The 24,552-nt window shown below is 53.0% G+C and overlaps 1 protein-coding gene across 8 annotated transcripts in view; it reads right to left on the bottom strand.

The window, feature by feature from the left end:
* patj (PATJ crumbs cell polarity complex component) overlaps nt 1-24,552 on the bottom strand; it is a 118,078-nt gene that overhangs the window by 34,621 nt on the left and 58,905 nt on the right. For all 8 annotated transcript variants that reach the window (XR_005635420.1, XM_039767233.1, XM_039767239.1 and 5 more), the window contains 3 exons: nt 9,137-9,333; nt 4,776-4,867; nt 1,390-1,462 (listed from right to left, as the gene is read on the bottom strand). Coding sequence is in view for 7 of the 8 variants with exons in the window: in XM_039767233.1 (XP_039623167.1) it covers nt 1,390-1,462; nt 4,776-4,867; nt 9,137-9,333 (362 nt within the window). In the remaining variant the exon portion in view is untranslated. The remainder of the gene's footprint in view (nt 1-1,389; nt 1,463-4,775; nt 4,868-9,136; nt 9,334-24,552) is intronic.

The following is a 24,552-nucleotide window of genomic DNA, read 5'->3' as shown; positions in this document are numbered from 1 at the left end:
TGTGCCAGGGTCCCACTCGTGGCCCTGCCCGCCTCCTTTTCAGAACACCCCAAGTCTCATCGACTGCCCTCGTCTGTTTATACTCCCCAAGCTGGCCACCGGCAGGGTTGGCATCTCTCGTAGTTAAACACGTCCCCCTTTCTTGTAGCCCCTCGGCAGTGAGTGTCACGTCAGGTACACCTTCATTCACTCAGACGCACAAATGTGCCCGAAACACAAGCAGAGTAAAGCGAGTGTCAGCAGAATCAAAGTGATACCACCCTGGACGAGTGGTGGGTCACCCGGCTGGCACAGATACCAGCTGACTCGCTGCCCTCATATGTCGATTACTCTTGTGATCTGTAAAGACAGACTGGATGGGGTAGCAGAGGCCCAGCGTGGCCAGAAAGCCCTGAATGTAAGCCATCTTGGGGTCCCTGGCACACCTCCTGGACCAGTGGGGTGCAAGTCCAATGATTCGGCTTTTCGGTTCATTTCTGGTCCAAACTAAAGTGCTTGGCCCCCTGTATCCCCCCAGGCGGTCTTCCTGGAAGGTGAAGAGGGGCTCATGCTTGTACAGCTTAGCACCAGTTCTACAATCCAGAGGTCAGAGGTCGCATCTGGAAGACCAAAGCAGCAGCTGTGCGCTCCGCAGGGTGGGCTTTTCTAGTGATTGGTTACAACCACGTCGATGGAGACCACTCAGCTACCCCACCCCACCCCACAGCCACAATTAACTTATTGAGGACTGCATTGGGACACACTCTGGGCGGGTACGGCGTGTACCCTGGTAAAACGCAGCTCTGCTACCAGTGACTTGAGCCTCACCAAAGTCGTGAACTTACGATGCCAACGCTTTGGTCAGGAAGATGTTTCGTTCTTTTAAACGTCCCACCCAAACCCGCTGTCGGCAGACATTAAGGCCTTCAGTGGCGCTCACTTCATTTCTGAGCGTTGTTTTAATGTTTATGTGTGGGGCATAACATTAACGTGGCATCGTGTGGAAGGACTGGCAGTGGCTCAGAGTGAAGAAGAGGAGATGTGCCACACAGACAGATAATGGAGGAGCTGCGAATGACCCGATGGATGTGTGCCTGTCAAAGTCACAGCAATCAAACATCTGTGGCAAGATGCCACCACTGCCCCCTGGCACTGTCGGTGTGCCACGTCATGAGCAGGAGGTGGCCTCACACACACACACACACACAGAGAGGGACCCGTAGCTTCAGAGGTGCCCGGTCCACAAGGGGATGCCCGACGTCCTGCCGCTCTCACGTTGAAGAACCCGAAGGCTGCAAAGAGCAAATTGTTGTTAAGGCCGAGACAAACGCTACTGCCAGCTTTAGACGCTCATGGCATACGGATTACGGCCTGTGTGATAGGCACAGCATAAGAAGAGGTGGTGCCTACCTGACAGGAAGACATGAGACCACAGGAGCCTGGGAAGGGTGGCACCGCCATCTGAGTGACAGCATCTGCAGCTCTTCCAAGAAAAGAAAACAGAAATCAAACCGTTAGCCTTTGGATGAAACTTTTCTTTTTATTTCTTCTTTTGGAAGGAGAGTCGGACAAAAAAAACAGCATGGAAAACAAAAACGACCACCGATCTCCGACCAGGGAAGGACCCCTCGAGCACCAGACCACTGGACCTTTGTCTGCCCGGTTACGGACCCTCTGCTTGACTTGACGAACATTGTCAACTGAAGTCTGGGTTGTGGAGCACCACAGTGGACCCTGAGCAGGACTGTGCCCCGCCTGTGCCAACCTGGCATCCATCAATTACACCAATGTGAGCACCTGGATGGACATGGAGAGGCAGGGCAAGCCAAATGGGCCGCCATTGTTCAAGACTCCCCTCAAACTTTAGGAGGGCTGCCTGCCTGCCCCCGGGCACTATGGGGGTCACCTCATGCCTGGAGAATCAACTCTGCACACCACAGCGGCCCCACCAGAGGGCGCTGGTGCCATTCAGCAGGCGAGGGGTTCACCAGCAGTGCAGGAGGACGTGCAGCCCTGTCACTTTAAAGTGACACAAATAACCTGAATGTAAGGAGCTGACGGTGGTCCGACCTTGGCCCTCTGGCATTTTTCTAACACGGCAGAGGTTGTCAGCTCGGGCCTGCAATCCTGGCAGCTCTGCGAGTGTCATGTCAGCCGTGAATGTGACTGCAGATGGCAGCTCTAAATTACTTTTACAGCCTTGTGCTGCGTCGTGCCCGCCGCTACCACAGAGATAATACTGGCGTGACCTCATGATGCCCCCTGCTGCCATTTAATATCTTTATTACTATGCGGCAGTTGAAGGTGAGGGGTCTCCTCTCCAGAGTCGCACTCATCACTGTCACTGCCAGATGCAGAGTAACGGGGACGTGACAGTGAAAGGGAAGCGAGGATGACAAGCGGAGACAGGCCGTCCGGTGGGGGAGATCACTCAACAGCACCCTTAGGGGACGAGGACCACCCAAGTGAGGGATTCTGCCCTGGGGATGTTTTCTGGGGGTGACAGTTTTCTATGCACCTGAAGGGGATGGGTGGCCCATTGAGGGGTCACAGTTTACACCGAGATGGCTGAACCCGGACAGTGAAGTGTCCCCGCTTTGCATTTTCAATGCATGCAGCACATTATGAAGCCACACAGGTGGCGCATGTAAATCAATGGCGGCCCCCTTGGCATTCAGGGGGCACAGACCAGCCCACCATGTCAAAGTGTACGACCTTAGGATGGTGTGACTGATTAACAGTGCAGGTCTCTGTCAGGCCAGAACGCACATTTGTGTGTTTGTGGGTTTGGGGGTCTCCTTCTGCAGATGTGGGCTCAATGAAGCTTATGGTCAGGGTCCTAATAGTCTGCTCAGTGGGGTCCGCCCTGTTGTCGTCAGTTCTTCTCATACTGGGCTGGAGTGGACCACTGGCACTGGAACCAGACGAACCGAATGTAAGGTTACTGGACAGCCAATCACAAGAGTGAGTACTGTGACGCTAGCAGGCCAAGCCTGTGATTGGTCGAGCACTGGAATCGTCACCTGATTGAAGCAAATTGCACAGAGTGGCCCTGTGACACCAATGACGTCACTCACGACACAGTCACACAAGGGCCTCTCTCTGGTGTATTAATGAGACGCGTTTCAGTTTCCACTCCAACAGATGGAGCACAAAACCAAATAAAAGAGCCTGAAAGAACAAAGTGGCCGTCATGCTGATGGTCTGATCACGGGGGTCTCAAAGCCACACCCTGCGAGTCAAGCGTGCCCCCTTTTTTACTCTTAATGGAACCCGTTAAATGTTTTTACACTTCATTCCTTCTCTCGTTTTGCTGAGGTTTAACGGACTCCAGTGACAGCAGTGCTCTCTCCGCCATTCTTTCCTACAGTTTGTCATTTGCACCCCCCCAGGGCTGGGGTTCAAATTCAAGTGTCATGGCTCTTTTGTCCAGTGAGGCTCTTTTTATGTTCATTGTTGGTCTTGTCAATGTCGACAATAAGGCCTTTAGGTGCCACTTGTGTCAACTCCAAGTGGGCCCGCACATGCGTCTTATGGCCACTAAAGGCCCAATCAGCGAAGGGTCCTTCTGGAGGTCTGACCGTCTGCACACAGGCACTCTGGAGCTCAGCCCAAAGTGACCACCCGGTCACCTCTACTTACTAAGGCCCTTCTCGAACCCCCGGATTGCTCCATCTGTCCAGGCGGTCAGCTCTAGAAGACGTCACCCATTTGAGAATCGTGGAGGCCCACCAAGCTCTTGAGGACCTTCAATGCTGCGGACCACCCCTGGGACCTCCCATAGGCAGGTGGTCTCCAGACATCTGAACGCCGATCACGAGAATGGGGGTGCACTTGAGCCAAATTTGACGGCTCGGAATGCCGATGGGAGATCTCCGTTTGACATTTTTAGTACATTTGGAAAAAAGTCTCAACTTGCCTTCTGGCCTCTTCACCCAAACGAGCTGAAAATCTGATTGAAGAACCAGGATGGAAGAGAAGAAAATGTGAAAAGAGAGAAGGGGTCTGCTGGCACGCGTGCACAGACAGACAGACACAGATAAACAGACAGACACAGTGACACACACAGAGACAGACACACACAGACACAGACAGACAGACAGACACACACAGACACAGACAGACACACACGTGCACAGAGAGACACTCACAGAGACAGACACACACAGACACACACAGACACACACAGACAGACAGACACAGACAGACAGACACACGCACACAGACACAGAGACACACACACAGACAGACCGACCGACACACACGTCGAGGGCCTGTGCACAGCGTTGCACGTCTACATCATGAAGCCGCCCGTCACCTCAGGCAGCAGACGTCGTCTCAGAAGAGCCCTGAGCCCCGAGCCCCAGCCGTGTCCTTGGCAGGCCTAAACCAAAGGGCCCAGTTGTGTCTTAATATCATGTGGAGTTTTAACTGCCAGGCACACTAAACAAGCACAGCAAAGGAGACGGCGTACGTGCAGCCGCACAGGCAGCCCAAGGGAGACGTTTCATTCGGAAAACTGAAATAAGAAAAGAGAAAGGCAGTCAGCTCCACTAAACGAGAGCGACTAGAGGGGAGGGTCTCTGGGCAGACAGGGCGGCGGGTGTCCTCCCTCCTTTAGGATCCTGCCGACTACGCCAAAGTGAGCCTCAGAAGGAGGGATTCAGATGTCGTTTCTCACTGAGGAGGAATGTCGATCTGCGAGGGGGGCATCTGAGGAGGAGGCGGCCTGAACACAGGGGGGCCCTGGCGGCTCCTAATGGAGTTGGACAGGCAGCAGCTGTTGAAGGCCTCACCTTATTAGGACGAGCTTGACTTTGGAATGAGCGCTCTTGATGATGGCCGACGCGTTTTGGTGACTCCTTCCATACAGGACCTGATCGTTAATCTGGAAGAGAAGAGAAGGAAATGAGAAAGATGATTAAAACGAGGACTGCGGGCCCCGAGGGAGCTGGATAAGCGAGACGAGCAGCAGAGAGGATGGCACAGCAGCACGGATCCACAAACAGCATCCAGAGGGAGCAGGAGAGCAGGATGACAGCAAACCAGCGGCCAGTAGAAGAACAAAAGTCAAAAACCAGAACTACCCTCCAACCAGTTGGGGCTGAATTTCCCTAACGAGTGCCAATGTAAGCCCATGCCAAGCCACTCTCGCCAAGTGATGACATCACACAATCGCAACATGGCTGGAGCCCTCTGGAAACAAAACAAAATGGCGGAGGTAGCACAGCCAGTCATAGCAGCAAAAACAGGGTAAGAAATGAAGAGACAAAGAATAACGGAGGACCACACGGAGGTCACAAACACCAATTGGCACAAACCAGCAAGCGTAACCCAAAAGCTACGCTACCCAAGTCTCACGTCCACACCCCGACCCCTAGTGCCAAAAATACTTCAGCCTCAAAACATGCATAGCGAGAAGTGTGCGCCGCCATCTTTTATAGGTGCGACGTGACAACAAAAGCGGCATGTGATTACCGTGGCATGGCCAATGCAAACACCACCATGAAGAAATAGCCACCAAACAGTGGCCACCGTCCAACAAGCAGAATACAAAATGGCGGCGTCAGAATATCGACAAGGCCAAACCACCAAGATGGCTCCCTAGGACAAGAGGGTCCTTCAAACAACAAGGGGGGCTCGTTTTTGACATTCAGAATCACCAAGTGAACATCTGACGTGTGCCTCGCTTGAAACATGAAAGGCTCTTCTGTTCTAACGGTGGATGGAGACAAAATAGTGACGTCATTGTCACACGTGCCAGACATTCATGGGTTTTATTACATTTTGTGCGTCTCAAGCAGCCTCAGCCATGTCGTTGCTAGGGACCCCCTCTTAACGTCCTGGCACGTGACGCTGTAATACTTAAGAGGGCAGCGTGCTGTCAATAGCGCCCAGGCCACGGTGACTCGTCATCAGGAGCAGCCTAGCCTTTCAATAATGCCCGTCAGATGCCAGTGCACAGAGGGCCCCTGCCAGGCCTGGGTAGGGTAGAGCAGGGTAGCCCCTCTGTCACACACACTTCAGGACATGCGCCCTCTAATGACTCCTCCTCTTTTCATCCGTAGACCAGGGGACGAGCTCTGTGACAAGCTGTGGGCACCAATGTAGCCATTTCTAACACTCAAAGCCCAAAAAGGGCACAGGTTTAGGGAGAGCTGGCAGAGCCCGATTACATTCTTTGGACTTGATGTTCACGATTTTCGTTTTTGTTCGTATTACCAGGGTGCCTGGATGGACCCCCCGCCATCTTGCGTTTTACTTCACAGCGAATTCTTTGACTTTTGCCAAATGTTTCGCGCTTTGTTGATGTCGTCTCCTGGTCCTCCGACAGTAAGGCCACAACAGCAGGCAGCTAACCCTCTACTCTGAATATAGAGGCTGGGGGCGGGGCCTCATCAGTGATGTCAGCAGGCCACGCCCAATAAGGTCACGAGACTCATGATGCCGAATAAACATAACAATCAATTAACACAAAAATGTCAACAGCATACAAAATAATAAACAGAAAAACCAAAAGAAACTCGAACCAGGGAAGGTGCCCTGGCTGTTAACACCACCTGAGCAGACACCCTGCATGCCAGTTCTGGGCAGTGGGCGGAGCCAAGTGAGAGGTGGCGGTCGCAGCCAATCATACGACGGGCTTTTCTAGTTTCCCATATATCACAAGTGCAAGGCGCTGGCATGCTGTCCGGGTGGGGTGCCACACAGGGTAACCAGACATGGGCAGAGTGAAGCGGATTCACCAATAGGATGGATGGATCAACCATAAACATCAGCCACGTCCAACGTGCCCAGCCAGTCAATGGGTCAGGAGGCTAAGCCAATCCTGGCAGCACTGCAGGCACCAGTCACACAACTCTACACACACCTGGGAGGGGGCGAGAGTGACCTGCAGGTGCCCTCAACTTCATTTCTATAAGAGCGATTTGCCATGTTCAAACAGGCAGGGAAAGGCGCTGTGATGCCCACCTTACTTTTGGCTAGTTTTTGTGTTGATCATGCTACCTAAAAAAGGCATCTGAAGGCTTCCTCTTCTATCCAAAGTCCCAATGATTTCTGGACAGGGGTGACCATGGAGAATATATACAATTAAAGCCTTACCCGGCATCCCCTGCACGGTGGGTGGCACCACTCCTGTTAAGAGTGGCAGAGGCTGTAGCTGCCAGGACGTCAACCCACATCATCAGTCCCAGCTGGGACACTGCCAGCTCTGTGTAGGGGGCACACACATGAGGCTCACAGATCCGCAAGTGAGAGGTTGGACTGGCACCTTTTTGGGCAGGCTTTTGCCTCTCTCTCTCTCTAGGGCACCTTCCAATGCGCAATATGAAGCAGACACACAAGTACCCATCTTGACTGGCCCACCTAAACCGCGTCTCAAAACAGACCCTGCCCCAGCAGGCCGCCATCGCCTTCCTCATGCACCTCACGTATTTTTTTTTGCAGTGTGCCAAGCAGACAGAGAGCGCGGCTGATGCATTATTTAGCAATAAATGGCCTCTAAATCTAATAAAGGCAAATCACGAAAGCTTAAATTCAAAAACGATCAATGAGCCGCATCCTGTGTGACCAAAGCACTCGGGCGATGCTGCATGGAAATCCGTTACGTCCAGCCAGAAAAAAACAAAACAAAAAAAAAAAAACTAAACCAAACCCGAAGCTCTGCCAGTGTCAGACCGTCACAGCACCCCCCATGCCATGCTCCTTTGCACACTGGTGCCACTTTAAGGTGGTACATCACTCCTTAAACTTCAGCCTTGGGCATCAGTCGCTAAAGGCTGGCAGAGGGAGAGAGGAGTGAAGCAGCCAGATCATGGCAGGAGTGGGCACCATATCACTTCCCACTCCACGCCAGAGCACCTCAACAATGGTGCCCTCAGAGGTCCATGTGCGTATTTGGGCTCTGATGGGCCACCTCATTGGTGGTCACGGGCTTGTAAAGCTTACCAGTGGCTCACCTCTTGTAAATATTCACTTCTCGTTGGTGTCCATGTTTTCATGCCCATCAGTCTGTCCATGCACATTAACTGGCATGATTGCCGTTTGCTCATGTGATTCACATGCCATGCTGAACGCAGGTTCAAGCACTGTGCTGCTTAATGAATTTGAAATCTCATGCTCCTCGCTGGTTTGCACACCTGGGTGTTCTCTGCCTTGTCCACGTGGGTTACCTCTCACAAACCAAAGACATGCCAGTTAGGTGGACTGGCACTGCTAGATGGAGCCTGGCATGTGTTCACCTGGTGATGTTCCTGCCTTGTGGCTGACGGTTGTTGGGATTGGCTCCAGGTGCCCTGAACAAGCAGGTTATGGGAATGGGCAGACAGACAGACTGACTCCCTTCGGGGGGCTTCACACTCTTTAGCCTTCGCACTCCTCACACTCCTCACGTTTCACTCATTGTGACCTTCCGGTCCCTGCTGGCTGCTCCACTCACGTTCAGTCCTCACCGTCTCGCCATCTTACAGACGGGCTGGTGGGCTCAATGGTATCGGGCTGAACTCCTTCATGACCCCGGGGACTCAGAGTGTCCCATAATGCATTGAATGGTCTTCTGTCCACTTGTGTGTCTCGGCCTGAACTACGGCAGTCATGGTGGGTGACTGTCCCTCTCTTTGAACTGTCTGCTGCTGGTGGAGTTTGGCACCGCTGCTCTCTTGACCAGGTGGAGGTCTCGGAATGGGGGTCCCCAGAGTGGACATCACATTAAGGCATTGCCAGTGACAGACATTCTCACAGACACCGGCCAGCACTGGTGGTCACTCGGCCCCCGAGTTTCTCTTTACTAAACTGTCCCCTGCATTCTGGGGTGGCATCACTCCCATGACAGAGGACTGAGCAGCAGCTACAGGCTGCCTGGGTGTCAAACTCTCTGGGGGGTACAGGGGAGGACAGTTTCTGTGACCCGTTTTGCCCAGAGATTTATGTGATGCCCCGTGATGGTGCCCTCTGTGAATGGCACTGCATGAAGTAAAGAGTGAGCGACTGGTTAACATGAACACCACCAGAGTGAGAGCCACCTGGCAGACAATCAGATGTGTAGCCTGATATAGCGCCTTGCATCTCCATGCCTAGGCCTTGGTGTCTCCGTGTGACTGTGCCCACTTGGCTGTTCCATTCATCCACATGTACCCCCTTGGCCACTCTCACTGACCTCCAGTAACTCATCTCCGACACAAATGCGGCCGTCCTGTCCCGCCGGCCCTTCAGGGTTGATTCCCACCACAAAGATGCTCATCTGGGAGCGGTCCCTGTTGCCAGCCAGGCTGAGCCCCAGGCTGTGACGGTCCTTCTCGAGCTCGATGACGTGCAGCTCACCTGGGAGGTCGCCATACCTTTGCCTGATAATCTCTAAAAGGAAAGATAGAAGAAGAAGAAAGTTAGGCTTAGGGTTTAGGACGATGGCGACGCTGCTGCATTGGCCCATAACCAGTACTGGACAATCATCAAGGACGTCTTTAGTGGGTCTAAACTGAAGGGGGCACAGGCTGTGATGCATGTCCTCCTCGTCACCATCCATCCCACCGAAACATAGGAGGCCAACCCTGAAGAGGGCGGTGCAAGGGTGGGCTCACACACATTCGACGGCGGGCGATCAGCTGACCAGCCCCTCCTGACCCTTGGCCTTCACTTCTGTAGATTGCACTCTCCGAATGTCCCCATACGAATGTGACATCATCGACCAGACAAACACAGAGGGACAGAGCAGAACGATGGCACCCAAACCTCATAAGGTCCCACTCCTCAAAGCCCCTTGTTCTGGCGGTTTAATCCAATGTCCCACCCACCTACGCGCAGCGCCCTTCTCAAGTGTCCCCTCATCTGGCGCCCAGACACAGAACACTGCGCACCACTGTCACCCTAAGCCTTCTGTTGCTTCCTCACAGGCCTCCCGGTCTGAACCCACGCGGCCCAGACAGTCGTGTCCACTAACTTACCCATGATGCACGTGTAGCTCACCGGCCTGTAGCGGGGTCCTATTTGTCATTCCCCCTTTTCCCCAGGGATTTATGAAATAACCTGCACAACGGGATTCTGCCCGCGCTCACTCATCTGGCCCTGGCACTTTGTAAGGCTTCAGCCTGTTTAATCCACGCTGCCCTTCTCGCTCTGCAGTTTCTAAACCTATCAGTGCCCCCTCGGCCGTCCCCGTCACTGCTGGAGGTCACCGATGAGCTCAGAGCTTTGGCCATTGCACGGTCTGTCGGGGTGTCCTGTGGGTGTGGCGTCAGGAGCGTGGGGTCCCAGGACAACTATTGTGGGGCCAGTCGGTCAATCCCGGCGGGTGTGGACCGTGCCAGGGGTGCCTACACGGCCCATTCTGCTTGTAATCGTCACAGAGAGAGGAGTGTAGGGCGCTCAGGTCAGTGGCCTGGGGATCACATCTCTGCTTTTTGTGGATGATGTGGTCCTGCTGGCTTCATCGGGCTGTGACCTCTCACACACACACACACACACACACACAGGCAGAATGAGGACCTCCAAATCCAAGGTTAGGGTCTCGGCCCTCTCCAGGTTGGCGGCGGGTGTGTTGTATGTGCCACCTCTCAGAAGTCCTCCTCTGCACCACACTACTTGGCCACTTGCTCCGTGGGTCTGTGGTTCTCTTCCTAATGTTAGTTGGAATCTTGTTAAGAGGAAATTTCCCCCAGTGTCCTTGTATTCCTGGTGAACTCATTTTAAGTCACCGTCTCAATCCACTGGACCATTCTCTTCATTACTACACATGTTTGTGAGGCGCCATCTGTTGGAATGACACAGATTTAGCAATCGGGCGGACCCTTAGTCAGACACAGAGACACCGGTCCTTTGATTAAGGTAGACTAACTGTGCTGGCCCATCGATGACCGCTTAAAACCTAAGTAATCAATGTAACGTTTCCAGTGCGCCATCTGTTGGAATGTATTTGTAATGCATTGCATTTGTCATTCCAACAGATGGCACACCACAAACATTTGTAGAAATAAAATGCAGCACTACAACTGTTTGTGATGCACCATTTGTTGAAATGACAAATTCAGTGTGCATATGTTTGTGCTAAGGGACTCATAAAAGCAGTGTTAATGTTTGTGATGCGCCTCCTGTTGGAATGATAGAGACGTGTCAGCTGGATGGACACAGAGACGCTTGTCTTTTTATGAAGACGGATGTAAACAAGGTGAGGGAAGTATTTTGATGGCGAGCCCTTGAGCAGCGGCGTCCCCGTTCTTGAGGACAGGGTTGTAATGAGAGGCGCACTCATCCGTTTTTGACTCCATACCTGGATGTGGTATTGGGACTTTGTCTCCTTCGGAATGTCTTCTTGTAGACAACTCCTTTATGGATTTGTGCTCTGTTGAGCTTTGTGTTGTCAGTAAGAACAAATCGTTTTATTTTATACAAATGCTACAAGGCCCCTTTGTGCCTAGCCAGGGTTTTTGCCAGTGTTCCCCCTCTAGTGGGTATTTTTGCATTCCTAGTCTGTGACACTGAAGGGTTAATGCAGGCCTGCTGTAGGCACTCTGGATAATTACTGGACACTGAAGGGGCAAACGCAAACAAGGCGCCTCGACCTCGGGTCACAAACTCAATCTGCACTTCACACGGCTCACCTCCCGCAGCTGGCAGGCTGGCCGCTCCTCCTGCCTCACGTCAGGAAGCATTTTGATGATCTGCTGACAAAGACGCACGCGGCACACAAGTCAGAGCGCGAGCAACAAGGGAATGGAAAAGGAACGAATGAGGAATAGAATGAAAAACGACAAGGAAAGCAATCTGGAGGCCTGGCGTCGCCCTCTTCACAATTAGGACAACACGGGCCTGGCGAGGGCTGCCGTTAATTTCCAAGGTGGGCTTATTATGCAGGGCAGCCGAGTCTGCAGAGGAAGTCATTCGGAGAGGCGCACGCACCTTGACGTACATCCAGCGGAGCAGAAACACCAAATGGGCAGTTTCAGCCCCTCGTCAAGTCATAAAATTGAGCAGAAATAAAGATGGGCACCGAGAGGCTGCCCAGAATAAGGAAAATAAAGCAACCCTCCATTTCATCATCTGCACGTCTCCAAATTCAAATCCTGCACCTTCTCCACACACACTGGGAGAGCACAAGACACTGCCACGGACCACCCTTAGGGTACTGGGGGGTCTCGGCCAAAGAGACCCCAACACCATCTCTAGTCCATCCGAGTGCTCTGCGCTTCAGCTCAGCCAGAATAGAAAGGCCTCACAGCAGCAGGGTGGCATAGTGGGAACAGCTGGCACGGGCACAATGCCAACGAGATGGGGTCTTCCTGCCGGGACCCCAACTCTTCCCACTCCTCTTGTGCGTTTTCATTTTACAATATTTATATTTATACACACAATACATTCGGGCAAACCTCAGCTAAAGCAGAGATGCATTCTGGGACATCACCAGACACTGCATTATCAGCTGCAGATGTGCAGGTGGGTGCTTTGTGTTTCCTGTCTCCTGCCTTGGTGCCCCCCAACGTCATTGCTGAGTGCTGCCACCCGCCGCTCTGTCCCCACAGTGCCACACACTCTCGCCATTTCAAACTCTCTTGGCCTCAGAGAGACACCACCACCCATCGCCCTCGGCCCAGCTTGGTGAAACAATCCAAGCCGGGGTCCTGAGCAGAGAAACAGCTCGGACCCCAAAGTGGGTGGTCCCACAGCTGTGATGTCAAGAGACCCCATCTCTTTTGGTCCAACCCCTAAAGCACAGACTGTGGGACTGTCCTGTGGCTGTCATTCCAACAGATGGCACCATCACAAACATTTATAGCCATATGAGGGCATGGCATTGCATTGGCTATTCCAACAGGTGGTGCTTTAAAAGCATTAACACTGCTTTTATGAATCCCTACCAAATGGCACATAACAGAGACATAGCAACTGGAGGGACACACTGCACTGCAAACATGAACGCTGAACACACCCAGCTGCGAGGAACTGCGACAAACAGAAATCAGCTTATCCACCTCAGTGAAAGGACAAATGTCTGGCTGTGTATTGGTGAGCTTGCTCAGTTGCTATGTCTCTGCCATTCCAACAGATGGCGCATCACAAACATCAGCACTGCCTGTATGAATCCTGTACCAACTGGATGGACACACTGCTCTGCAAACATTGCTTAGATTCCAACCCGTATATCAGCCTAGTCCATCTGGTTGCCATGTCTCTGCCATTCCAACAGATGGCGCATCACAGACCTTAGCACTGCTTTTATGAACCCCATCCCTAATGCCATATAACAGAGCCCTACACATGACATGGTGCACTACAGGTGTCAACGCCAGGCTCTGTGTCGATTACTTTCACTTCACCCGTCTTAGGTGGGTAGCACAGCTGCTTGGGCTGGATGTCACGGGGGTACCAATGAGGTCTCAAACAGGGCAGACGGGGACCGAAGCTGCACAATCACAGGGGGCCATTTTGCCATCAAATTCAATTTTTAATCAAGTAACATTTACCGGCCCGGGTTCACGCCAAGGCTGAGCCGCTTCGCTTCTCTTTTCCTTGCCCTCTGATTCCTGGTCTGTCTGCCCGCCGTCACCCCCACGCTGCCCTCCCACTTGGGCGCCACGGAGCACAAGTCACAGTAATAAATGAAAGTGCCAAGTTAAATTGATTCACGACGGCCCCAGGAAATGGAAAACGAAATAGAAAAACATCGACAAGAAAAAAAGGCAAGAAAAATCACATCGGGAAGAGCGGAGACGCGAAGTTAACCCTGAGGGGTCCGCAGAAAAGAGAAAAGCGCGTCAAGCCAATGGCTGTTGGGTTACTTTGAGGGGTCCGGGAGAAGAAACATCAAAAAGATGGCAACCATCAGAGCCTGATGGCAATAAAAATGAAAATCAAACTCCAAGCCGTAAAGGGGCTGGGCGATGAACGCCAATGAAGAACCCAAAAGCGGGCTGCAGGCCCAGAGGGGCTCAGGTCACCAGAGGTGACCTTTCAAGGTGTGGCATCGATGACATCAGGGGCCGTGAACTACGAGCCTGCATCCTAGCGATGGGACCCACAAAAAGGAGTCTGCCGTGAAAATCAAGATGGCATCAAGAAAAGACAAAAGTATCAGAAAAGGCGAATTCTGCAAAGGACGCCAAGCATAACGGAGTAACAATCACTAGGAAAACCGGACCCTCGATACTCGACTGGGACTCTGGCAGTTCAGGTGGCCCCAATAATGTCACCGTCTTAATGTGACTTCACAAAAAAGCCATCGGCGATTCTGAGGCGTGTCCCCTCCTTGTGCCATTTCACCCATGGTGATGTGCAGTGGTGCCCGCTACAGTGAAGGGCACGCCCATTTTTTCTCTGCCACAGACACCCTCTTTTACTTGAATACTTTTGGAAGTTAAGGAAGCTTCCCACCTGGCGATTCTGTTAAAATGGATCTCTGCAGCGACCTTCTCAATTGTTGGCACCGTTTTACTTTATGGCTGCCACGGTGGACAAACACCTCAAAGTCGCGGCACGTTTATAAACTGGTGCCACCCTGACACATGAGCTGCAGTCTCTTGGGATCAAATCTGTGTAGAGTTTGCGCCGTGTGCCATGGGCTTTTCTCCAGGTGCCCCATAGCAGGTTTTCACTAACCAAGTTGCCCTGTGTGAGTGTGGGTGCGATTGAGCTCAATGTGGCACCGAGGACTGGCACCGACCTTGAGCCTGAATTGGTTCTCTCTGTCCCAGTTGGCTCACTTCAGGATTTTGTTTCTATTTAATCGCACAGTTCATTCAGATGCAAGTCACACACAAAGCCACTGAGGCCAATTACCTATTAGACAGGGGACACGGGTGATACACGAGGGGGGACACGGGCAGTCGCTGCATTCACAACCACCCTCAACGGGAGGAGCACTTTACATGCCCGGCCTGTGCCATCCATAAACACCACTTCAGCGTACAACGCCAACCAGGCTGCCAGCATTGTGTCCCTTCCTACAGACTCGTCACACAGAAACAGTGGACATGACACCAACTGTCATGCCCAAGGAGAAGGGCTCACGTGCCAGCACCTTGAAATGAAGGAAGGGCACTGTACGACTGGAAGGGTGAGAATCGCCAGGCAGGGGCACTACATTAAAGTAGAGGGTGTGCCACCCTTCCATATAGGGAGCAACTGTACTACAGGGTCTTGAGCAGGATGCCAATAGGATAAGGCACTATATAACAACAAAGGGTGATGCCACCCCTTCCATGCAAGGAGCAAATGTACAGTAGAAGTGCAGCGACCATCCCCATGGTAAGGCACTATATAAAAGCACAGTGTGCGGCACCCGCTTACATAAAGGCAACACCAGTACTGTGCGAGTCTTTGGATGAAGACCACTAACGAGAGGCACAATAAAAAAGCACAAGGTGGACCACCCTACAGTATAATAGGGGTGCGGCGTCTGGAGATGGCACAAGAGAAAAACACGGGGTCACATCACCCCTTCCATGTGGCCCATCCCATGACAAATACACAATGTAGTGCCATGGTGTCACCGTCACACAGCCAGCCTTGGCATTGCCACATTAACAGGGTGGCACACAATATCTGCTCTGCTGGTCCATCTGAGGATAAAAGAAACTAAAAGACCCACACGGTGACATGGGGACTTTACCAGCTGTCACTGTTCACACAGACCAACTTGGGTCAAAAATGCCTGGCAGGGCACAGGGTGGTGCCCTTTTTCCGCCAACATCCCAATGGTGTTTCTTTCGGGAGCGCCGTGTGGTGGTCTGGCATCCCGTCCGGGGTTAGTTCCGGCCAATGAGATAGCGAGTTCTTGCTGGGGGGTGAAGACTCGTTTCAAAAGTTATTTATGAAGTCGGTGGCGATGCCAGCGCCTCCCATGAAGCTTCAGGCACATACAAGGCTTTGAGTAGGAGGGCCAGGATCGCGTCACCTTTCAAACGACGTCGCACAGCGGGCACCGACTGAAGGGGTGGCCGAGTAAAGGCGCCCGTCTCCTCCATGACGGTCCTTGGCCAGCGCCCCGCCTCGGGTCACCGGCGCTTCGCTCGCTCACTCACTCGGTCACCGTGTCGTAGTTAGCCGTTGAAAGGCTTCACTTGCCCCGGACATGGGGGGTCCCCGTATGTTCAATTATTCACCTGCAGGGTCCGCCGGGCCACTTGCAGTCTTCGGAATGTCGCGACGGGTTCACACCGAATGTCGCGCGCCTCCCAGTCAGCTAATGTGCCGGCGCATAAGCCCACCTGCAGCACCGTCCGACCACCCGCGCCGCTCAGAATGAACGATTTCTACTCGCATATAAAAGCCGGAGTCCCGCTAGAGTCACGGAGGTTCAGGACCCCGCGACACCATCCCGGATCGCCGATTACCAACCTGGCAACATGGTCCATGCTGTGCCCGCCGCCGCCTCGTCTCCCGTGCGTGGCTCTCAGGCCAGCCGAAGCAGAGGAGAAGTCATGTCGGGGAGACGGCGGCTCCGCTTTAGAGAGCTGCCAGCCAGCCAGCCAGCCAGCCAGCGACGCTGTGTGTACCACCGGCTCGACGCCCGCCCCCTTCGTCTCCCCTCCCCCGCTCCTCGTGTTAACCTTTAAGGGGGCTTCTCGCACTCCCTGTCTGCGCAGAGATGGGATGAGGCACTGCGGTATCTCCAGCGAGGCCGCCCACCCAGAGCCCCTCGTTCGGCCGACGGCGCAGCAGTGAGGGGCGCGGGACACAATGTCCGTGTCACGGAGGTGATTTAAGGACAGGAAAGTGAAGAGGAGGAGGAGACGGTGGAACCAACCGGAAAAGAAGATTCGAGAAGATGCAGCAGACCCGAAAGGAGGAACAAACAGGGGGGAGAAAAACGTCCTGGTGCCCCCCGAAATAACGGGGTGGGAGGGGGCTACAAGGTCCAGGCAGAGAACTGGCAGAGCAGGCGAGCTGGAGGGCAAACGGGCCCTGGCATGAGACCCGAGGGTGAAAGTCGCCAGAGGCAGACTCTGATGTCCAGAACATGGCCAGAGAGCGTGGAGGACATGGACAAGTCCGTCACAGGCAGGGTCCTGTCCCCACTGTGAGACCACTATGGAGTGGCACAGAGCTGTGATCCCCCATGCATTGTTCCGTCTAGAAAGGCGCTATATAAAAGCAGAGGGACGAGGTCACGTTGACCTGGCACTGGCTAAAAGCACAAAGGGGGGTACAACACCCTCCATACTTGGTGACCACTATGGACAAGCACTGTGGTTGTGGTCACTATGGAAAGGTCCCTGTCACAAATATAAAAAGGCGCTATATAAAAGCCCAAGACTGCAGCACCCCCTTCATTACTGAGACACTTCACAATGGCTGTGGCTTTAGGGGGTCCGGACCGACTGACACAGTGCACACAAACGCAATGCCAATTTACAGGGTCAGCACTTGGACGGCCAGGTGGTCTCACTCAGACTTCACCCCCAGTCTAAGGACTGAGGACCCCTGTCAGTGGGGTTTTTTTTTTCTCTCCATGTCCTCTTGAGGTCTTGTCTTGTGTGTGTGTGTATCACAGGTGGTGTTTAGGGGGTCTCGTGTTTTTAACTGCCTGTATCCACATCCTGGTCTTGTCCCAAGAGGGCATCTGATTTGTCTCATGGCCTACAATTAGCCCAAAGGCTGCCAAAAGCTTTTATTGTTTTGTGACGGCACACTGCATGGCCAAAAGACCCTCAGAGTGGGACCTCCTCAACCATTAAACATCAGGCCCGGGGTGGTCCTGTTGGGCCCCATTCTATCTGAATTAGGGTACTGAACATGGAGCTTTGAAAACATCCATGGCCTACAATGAACTGGCACCCCACCCAGGACTGCCCCTGGACTGGCACCCACACCAGCGAGACCCTGCAGATACCCCACAATCATGAAACGAAACCAGCAGACTTGGCACACAAATGGACGGCGACATACATGCTAAACATTTTAGCTAAATGCACACAGGTGACACACACAGGTGACACACACAGGTGACACACACAGGTGACACACACAGGTGACACACACAGGTGACACTTTGTACCTACCATCCTCCTTTAATGAACTGCCAGTGGGGGGGGGGAGAAAAGAAAACAACAATTAGGCAAACCAGAAGCCCCTCCGTGCCATCGCAAACCAAACAGCATGCAAACGGGTGGATACAGGGGGGACTTCGGCACACGGAGGCCCAGCTGGCAAAAACGTCACCACCGGGTGCTCCTTGGTGGTGCCAGGCATGTGAAGGACACAGAGTGTGGAATACGGAGGCTCCTGCCTTTTTATTCAGAGCATTAGATGTAGAAAATGGGGAGCAAAGAGCGAGAAAAAGAAACAAAAGTCGTCTCGTGTCAGCTTGATGGACTTTGGGGTCTTTGAATGCCCACAGTGACACCCTGATGTGCTACAGGGACCCAAGCTGGCAAACGGTCCGCTCATGCAATACGACACTTGAATGAACGGGCGCAGTGAGGCAGAATGGCCAGCAGGGGAACCAGCAGGCCACTGTGTGAATAAACAATGTGGTAAGAGGGACCCCCATCAGGGGGGCTCAGGTGGGCTACCATTTAAAATGCACACACACACGGTATATAGAAGCTCAGGTCACACGAGGACATTTATTTTCCAGAGTCTTCCACCCCAGTGCTTCTGCCCTCACAGCCGTCTACTGCACTCCTGCCACCTTCATCACGCCAATATGGCGGGAGCACCTCTTCATCTTCATCGTTACGACGACAATTCCGCAAAGTGGCAGACGAGTGGACCCTTGTACCCGTTCAGAGAGGCTCCACCCCCTTTCGATATTCACACACACGCTGTGTCCTGCCAGGGTTCCACAAATGCCCAACTTGAGCCCTGGCTGCCTGAAGGGGGCACTCTCTTGTTGGCAGACCGGGATGTGGTGGGCATTGTGATGTGCGCTCTTGAAGATGTCACGATGAGGGACAGAGGAATATGCCACAAAGGACCACTGGGGTTTTAAATGGGTCCATCCAGTCGTTTGTTGGAGTGCCCGAGCACACAGCTTTGCTATTTATCATCAGGCTTGTGCCACGCGGAGAAGTGAAAGTCTGGCCGGTCTGCTCACTTGCCCTGGCACAGGTTGGTATAGGACCCCTGGAGGTGATGCCAATGGCTGCGGGCGCTGGGCCATCACTCCATACAGGGCAGTGCCTCTCAACCACTAGGACACGACTTGCCCTTGGCTTGTGGGCTGCCCACCTTGGAGTCATGGGTCACTATGGTTTATAATAGTAGCGGGTCACAGAGGGTTGGGCTCAGACAGACACCCTTGAAACACCAACTGGGACCCCCGTGGGTCACAAAGACAAAGACACTTACATGGCAAAGAGTGATTCGTAGCACCAGTGCATGTCCAGTAAACACATCAATTTGTGCCAAGCGGGCACACACGCGAGCATGTCATGTCTACACACACGTCACTCAGAGCCTCGGCCCCCTCATGTCACGTCAGGCACACTGGACTCAAACGCACTCACAGCTAAGGCTGCACTAGCAAGACGCTATATGAAGCCAAAATCAGTCAGCAGCGTGGCAAGGGGGGCCGAGCGGCTTCAAAACCACCAAACTGAGCCAAAGTTCATTTTTAATCATTCCTTTTATCAAAAGCTGGGCACAGAGTCCACGCGTTTTTCCAAAGCTGTTTTCTCATTCCATTGCACCCAAAGCCGAAGCTCCCGAGGAAAGCAAGAAAGGTCTCTGGGGGGGAAGTTGTTGAGAAGGGGAGCTACTGGAGCCAAAAGTAGGAGGGCGAGGTCAGAAGGGCCTGAGTGCTGACCGCAGGCACCTGTGGTGCCCATTAAGCTGCTGGCATTCAGCCACACACACAGTCTGCTGCCCCCTAGGGGCACCTCGGTGCATTGTCATATCAAAGAGACCCCGCAGAGTCCACAGACAAACCTCACAGGTGACACTGGCCACCTGACCAACCAATGCTGGCGGGCAAATTTCCAAACCGAAACGAGAAAAATCTGAGGATCTACCAAAAACAGGAAAGAGGCGGAAAAAAGGGGGGGCATGCGCCAGGAGCTGCTGAGCCCACAACAGGACATCTAACAGCGAAAGTGACACAGGACCACGAAAGACACTAACTGCACAACACCCACTAGGAAAATGGGAAAGCAGACCACCACAGGATGGATCGGTCATTCTGAACAAGAGGTGGGCAGCTAAAGGAGAATGTGACGTGTAAGGCGCTATATAAGAATTAAGTGCACTCAACAGGACATTTCTATGCACACTTCCGAGGGACAGCTGGAGACCCCAAAGTAACCAGCCATCCAGGTAAGGCTGGTTAGAGACAACACCCACAGAGCCCCCCGAACGAGTGCCCACACCTCCCGCCTGTAGGAAACAGAAGCTCCCCACATTTAGAGGGTGACATCCCGTTGTCGTCCATCACCAGCTTAAGGTGGACAAACTGGCCATGCCGCGCATACGGTCTTAACCGAGTGCTCATCAAAACCCGGACCACTGCCAGGTACGCCATCCACTCAAAGCGGCTCTCTATATAGCGCCTTTCCAACTGAGCGGTCCCAATCTTGGTTCAAATGTCCTCTCTCCGTTTTACTGAAAGCTGGCTGGTCACCGTGACAGAGCATGTCCTACAAGCCAACGGGTCACCCTAGTGGGACACCCACAGAATAAAGCGATTCACCCAATTCGGTGACACGGTACAAACCCCACTTGTCATTTAGGTTACTCCGCTGGCACGTTTCCAGTGAATTCACCCCAGCAGAGCACAAAGCCAACTAGACATACTGTATAAAGTGGCACACACATCATGACAGCTGCCCTCTGCCAGCCTCAGCCCCTCAAAAGAAGCTAGCTGCAGAACCCGGACCCCTGGAAAAGCCAACCAGGCCAAAAAATGAGAAGCAAGAAGGGAAGAAAAGCAAGGAAGGTGTGAATGGTGAGGCAGCCCCTTATGCCATTTAAGACCCCCGCGGAGGGCATGGGCGATGTGGAGCTCCGTTCTAAAACATTGCCAAGACACAAAGTGGGCAACACATGCACCACATGGTCAGCCAACGTTACCTGCGGAGAGAAAGAGAGAACGTTATTGAGGGCACTCTTCTACAGGTGGGCCACCACCACCAACGGCAGGGTGCATGCAGCCAGCGTCCCTCTGCTCCTCCCTCCCTGCAAATCAGCCACAGCTGTCACAAGGCCTCCGTCTACAGGAAAGGCTGGGGACGCTTTTCACAACCACTGGGCGACACCTTGTGGCCTCCAAGGGAACTGCAGCCCTGAGCCTTCAGCTTCAGAACTACCAGAAAGCAAAGAGGAGGAGAACTGGCGGATAAGGACTCCTGGAACTGGGGGATGCAGAGGCCAGAGTCTGTCCACTAGGGGGCAGCACAGCACTGGAATTCCAGATCTTAAAGGGGGTCTGAAGGCTCAGGGGTATACAGTTTGGGGTTCAGGCTTGGCATTGCCATTGAGAGCTGCCTGCATGCCAGGGGGTGAATCCAAGGTTGACTATAAGTGTCTTCAGCAAGGAGGGCTTAACACCACTGGACCACCAAGGAGCCTCTGAGAGTTCAGGGTGAGCAGGAGGGAAAGCCCAGATAGGAGGAGGAGGAGGAGGAAGAAGAAGAAGATTGAGAAGTGAGGCCCAGGCTGGCAGCTGCTCGTTTTTCCTTTAAGGTCTCCTTTTTTGTATCCCACCATTGTGCCTTTGTTTTGCTTAACTTTGTGCCTTGGCATCATTACAGCGGAGGGGTTCCCCATGGCAGCGCCCTCTGTTGGATATACACACACACACACACCTTTAATGGCACACTCACTGTCCTCTTCAAAATCCCTAACTTTTGTTCATTTCAGTACTTTGTGAGGCATTAAAAGTCAAGAGAACGGCCAGACATAAAGACCACCCACCCTACTCCACCAATGCAAAAGCCAAGGTGCACAAAGGGGGGACCCCCTGGAGGCTAAAGATTTCCATTTGAGCATAACTGTGAGACCCTGCCCAAGTTGCTGGACACCCGCGTGCCACTTCCACTACAGAAGGGCACAGTAAAGCTCATCTATCAGTAGACACCCCGTCCCCCAAAGGGCCACGGGGCAAGACAACAGTTCAACTCTCTCAAGCTATGGGACGGCAGCAAGTGAGGGGCTGCTGGGCAGAGGTCAGGCAGTCTAGAAAGTTCTGTGGCCTGCCGACACTTTTAGCAGATGGCAGGAGAAGGAGCGGGCACCAGAGGGCACACAGTCTGACAGCCCTACAGACCACAGAACTGAGAGGGGGTTAGGGTCCCTTAGGTCTCATTGTGACTTTGCTCACAAGCCCACTCGTCTCACCGATCGGAGCTCAGCCTTAAGCTGCTGTAGGCTGCAGTGACCTGTAGGTGGCGGCGTAACCAGGACGATGGCCTGCAGCTGCAGTTGTGCGGAAACTCGGGAATTGTCAGATTTTCAGTTGATTAATCACCACGTCGAGCTCGTCTGCCCATTAGGCTGGCACTGACAAGAGCCCAATCAGGACTGGCAGTCTAAAGCTGGGCACAGTGGCACTGCAGGACGGATGCCAGCTGTGAATACGTCAGCCTCATCAATCACAAATGGCCATGATGGCGCGCTCGTCAGAGGCTCGCCGAGAAGAACAAAGCGCCGCTAACGATAATTGCCCAGAAAATCACACGTAATTGCTGCATCTTCGGCATAAATCTCGGAGATGATCCACACGCAACTGGCACCACACACCGGAATATTAGCATTTGGAGGTCTGGGCGACAAACAGAAGCTTTCAGCTCCGCTCAGCAGGCAGAACACGCGTCTCCATCTTATACAGCGCCTTGCACTAGAAATGCCAACACAAATACCCAGGCAGCTGCTTTTGCCATAAAGGACTTCACGCCTGGCCGAGCAGGACAAACTCATGGGTCATGTGACACGTGTCCAAACTGTGACCCACTGACCACTTGTCACAGGCAGGCTAGATGGGGAGCCATCATGTCAAACATTTTTAATTCTTCAGCATAGAGCAACACTGGGGGGCATCACAATTTAAAGACAATTAAGAACAAAGGGGCAGGGGAGCACACGGAGAGGGGGCCGAAGATTAAGGTGTCATCCACCAGGCTGGTGATGGGCACTGCAATTGGTGGGCGGGGTTAGCAGACTGTGGGAAAAATCTGGGGAGGTGGAGCTTAGAGAGCTGGGTAACTCAAGGAGGTGGGGCTTAGTGGCGAGGGAAACAAACAAACCAAGGCAGAGTTTATCAGGCTGAGCAAAACTCCGAGGCGGGGCTTACTGCTCCATGAAATAAATGAAGAGGTGGAGCTTTGAGAGGCTGTTGAGTCTCAAATAGGTGGGACTTAGTGAAACAACGGTACGGAGAGGCGGAGCTTAATGGCCTGAGAGGGAGGCAGGTTTGAGAGCTGAGAAACTCAAGAAGGTGGGGCTTAGTGATCAGTGAAACAAACAGAAGGGCGGGGCTTAGCAGGCTTCCAGACAAGAGGCATACTGCCCTGTGAATTTAATAGGAGGAGGTGGAGCTTAGCCAGCAGTGACACTAACACAGGGGTGGGCCAATGGGTTTTCAAAGAATTAGGAGCAGGCGAGCCTTATGGGCTGTGAGTGGACAGGGTTCTTACATTGTCAAAAAATTGGGGCGGGGCTTACTGTGAACTGACAACAAATGTCCCACAGCAGGCAGAGCCCAGGAAGTTAACAGTAGAAGGGGCGGGGCATGGAGCACAGTGAAAGAGAAATGCAACAACTGATAGGTGCTAATGAAGATGAGGGAGGGTGTGGCCAATGGTAATCCCAGGTGAGTGGCATTCACTCCTCCTCCTCACATGGCGTCCCTGTGCCACCGGAGCTCAAATACAAAACACAGAAAATCAACCAAATGGCAGCAGGCACCTTCCTCCGAGGTTTGTGCTCACCCAGCATTACATTTAATTTAAATAGCGCCTCCTACAGTCATGTTATTGGACCACCATAAGCTAAGTGAAGAGAAATAAAGACACATCCTAGAGCGACATCCCTCTGCTATCAAAATGGGGGTGGAGCTTAAAGGGGGGCACTAAGCACTAATGGCACCCTGGTCATAACAGGGTGGGTGGCACCAACTACAGGAAGTGGTCATGCCAGCCATGTGACCAGACAAGGTCTCCTACAACCCAGAGAATGCCATTCTGACCACTCAGACGTCTCCTCAAGTGACAGCCGAGTTGGACTGGCCCTCATGGTTTCCCTTTGGTGGTAATGCAGGTGGCACTTTTAGAGGGGACACTCGGGCACAGATTCACCAGGAAGGCCATCCAGGCCCCTTTATGTACCCTAACAGGAAATGAACATGTGCTGCGATGATAACGGGAGGATGCTCTCAACTCCTTAGGACCTTTTATGTCACTTACACGCTCGACGTATCTCACTCAACATTGGGGTCCAGGTGAATTTTGGGTAACGGGGCAGATTCTGAATTTTGTTTTTGTTGCTCACCAAGTTATAATTATGCCACCGCTACATAAAAGACTCACTTGAAGCGGGCAACCCAAGGGACAGCTGGACCAGTGGAGTCCCTAGTTTCAGCGAGGGGTACTTGTGTGTCTCGTAGCGGACTCAAAAATGCACTGAGAATAGGACAGGGGAGAAGAGGAAGCA

Source organism: Polypterus senegalus, chromosome 10, assembly GCF_016835505.1.
Source record: "Polypterus senegalus isolate Bchr_013 chromosome 10, ASM1683550v1, whole genome shotgun sequence".
Classification (NCBI taxonomy): domain Eukaryota; kingdom Metazoa; phylum Chordata; class Cladistia; order Polypteriformes; family Polypteridae; genus Polypterus; species Polypterus senegalus.
This window is presented reverse-complemented; position numbering and strand designations above follow the sequence as displayed.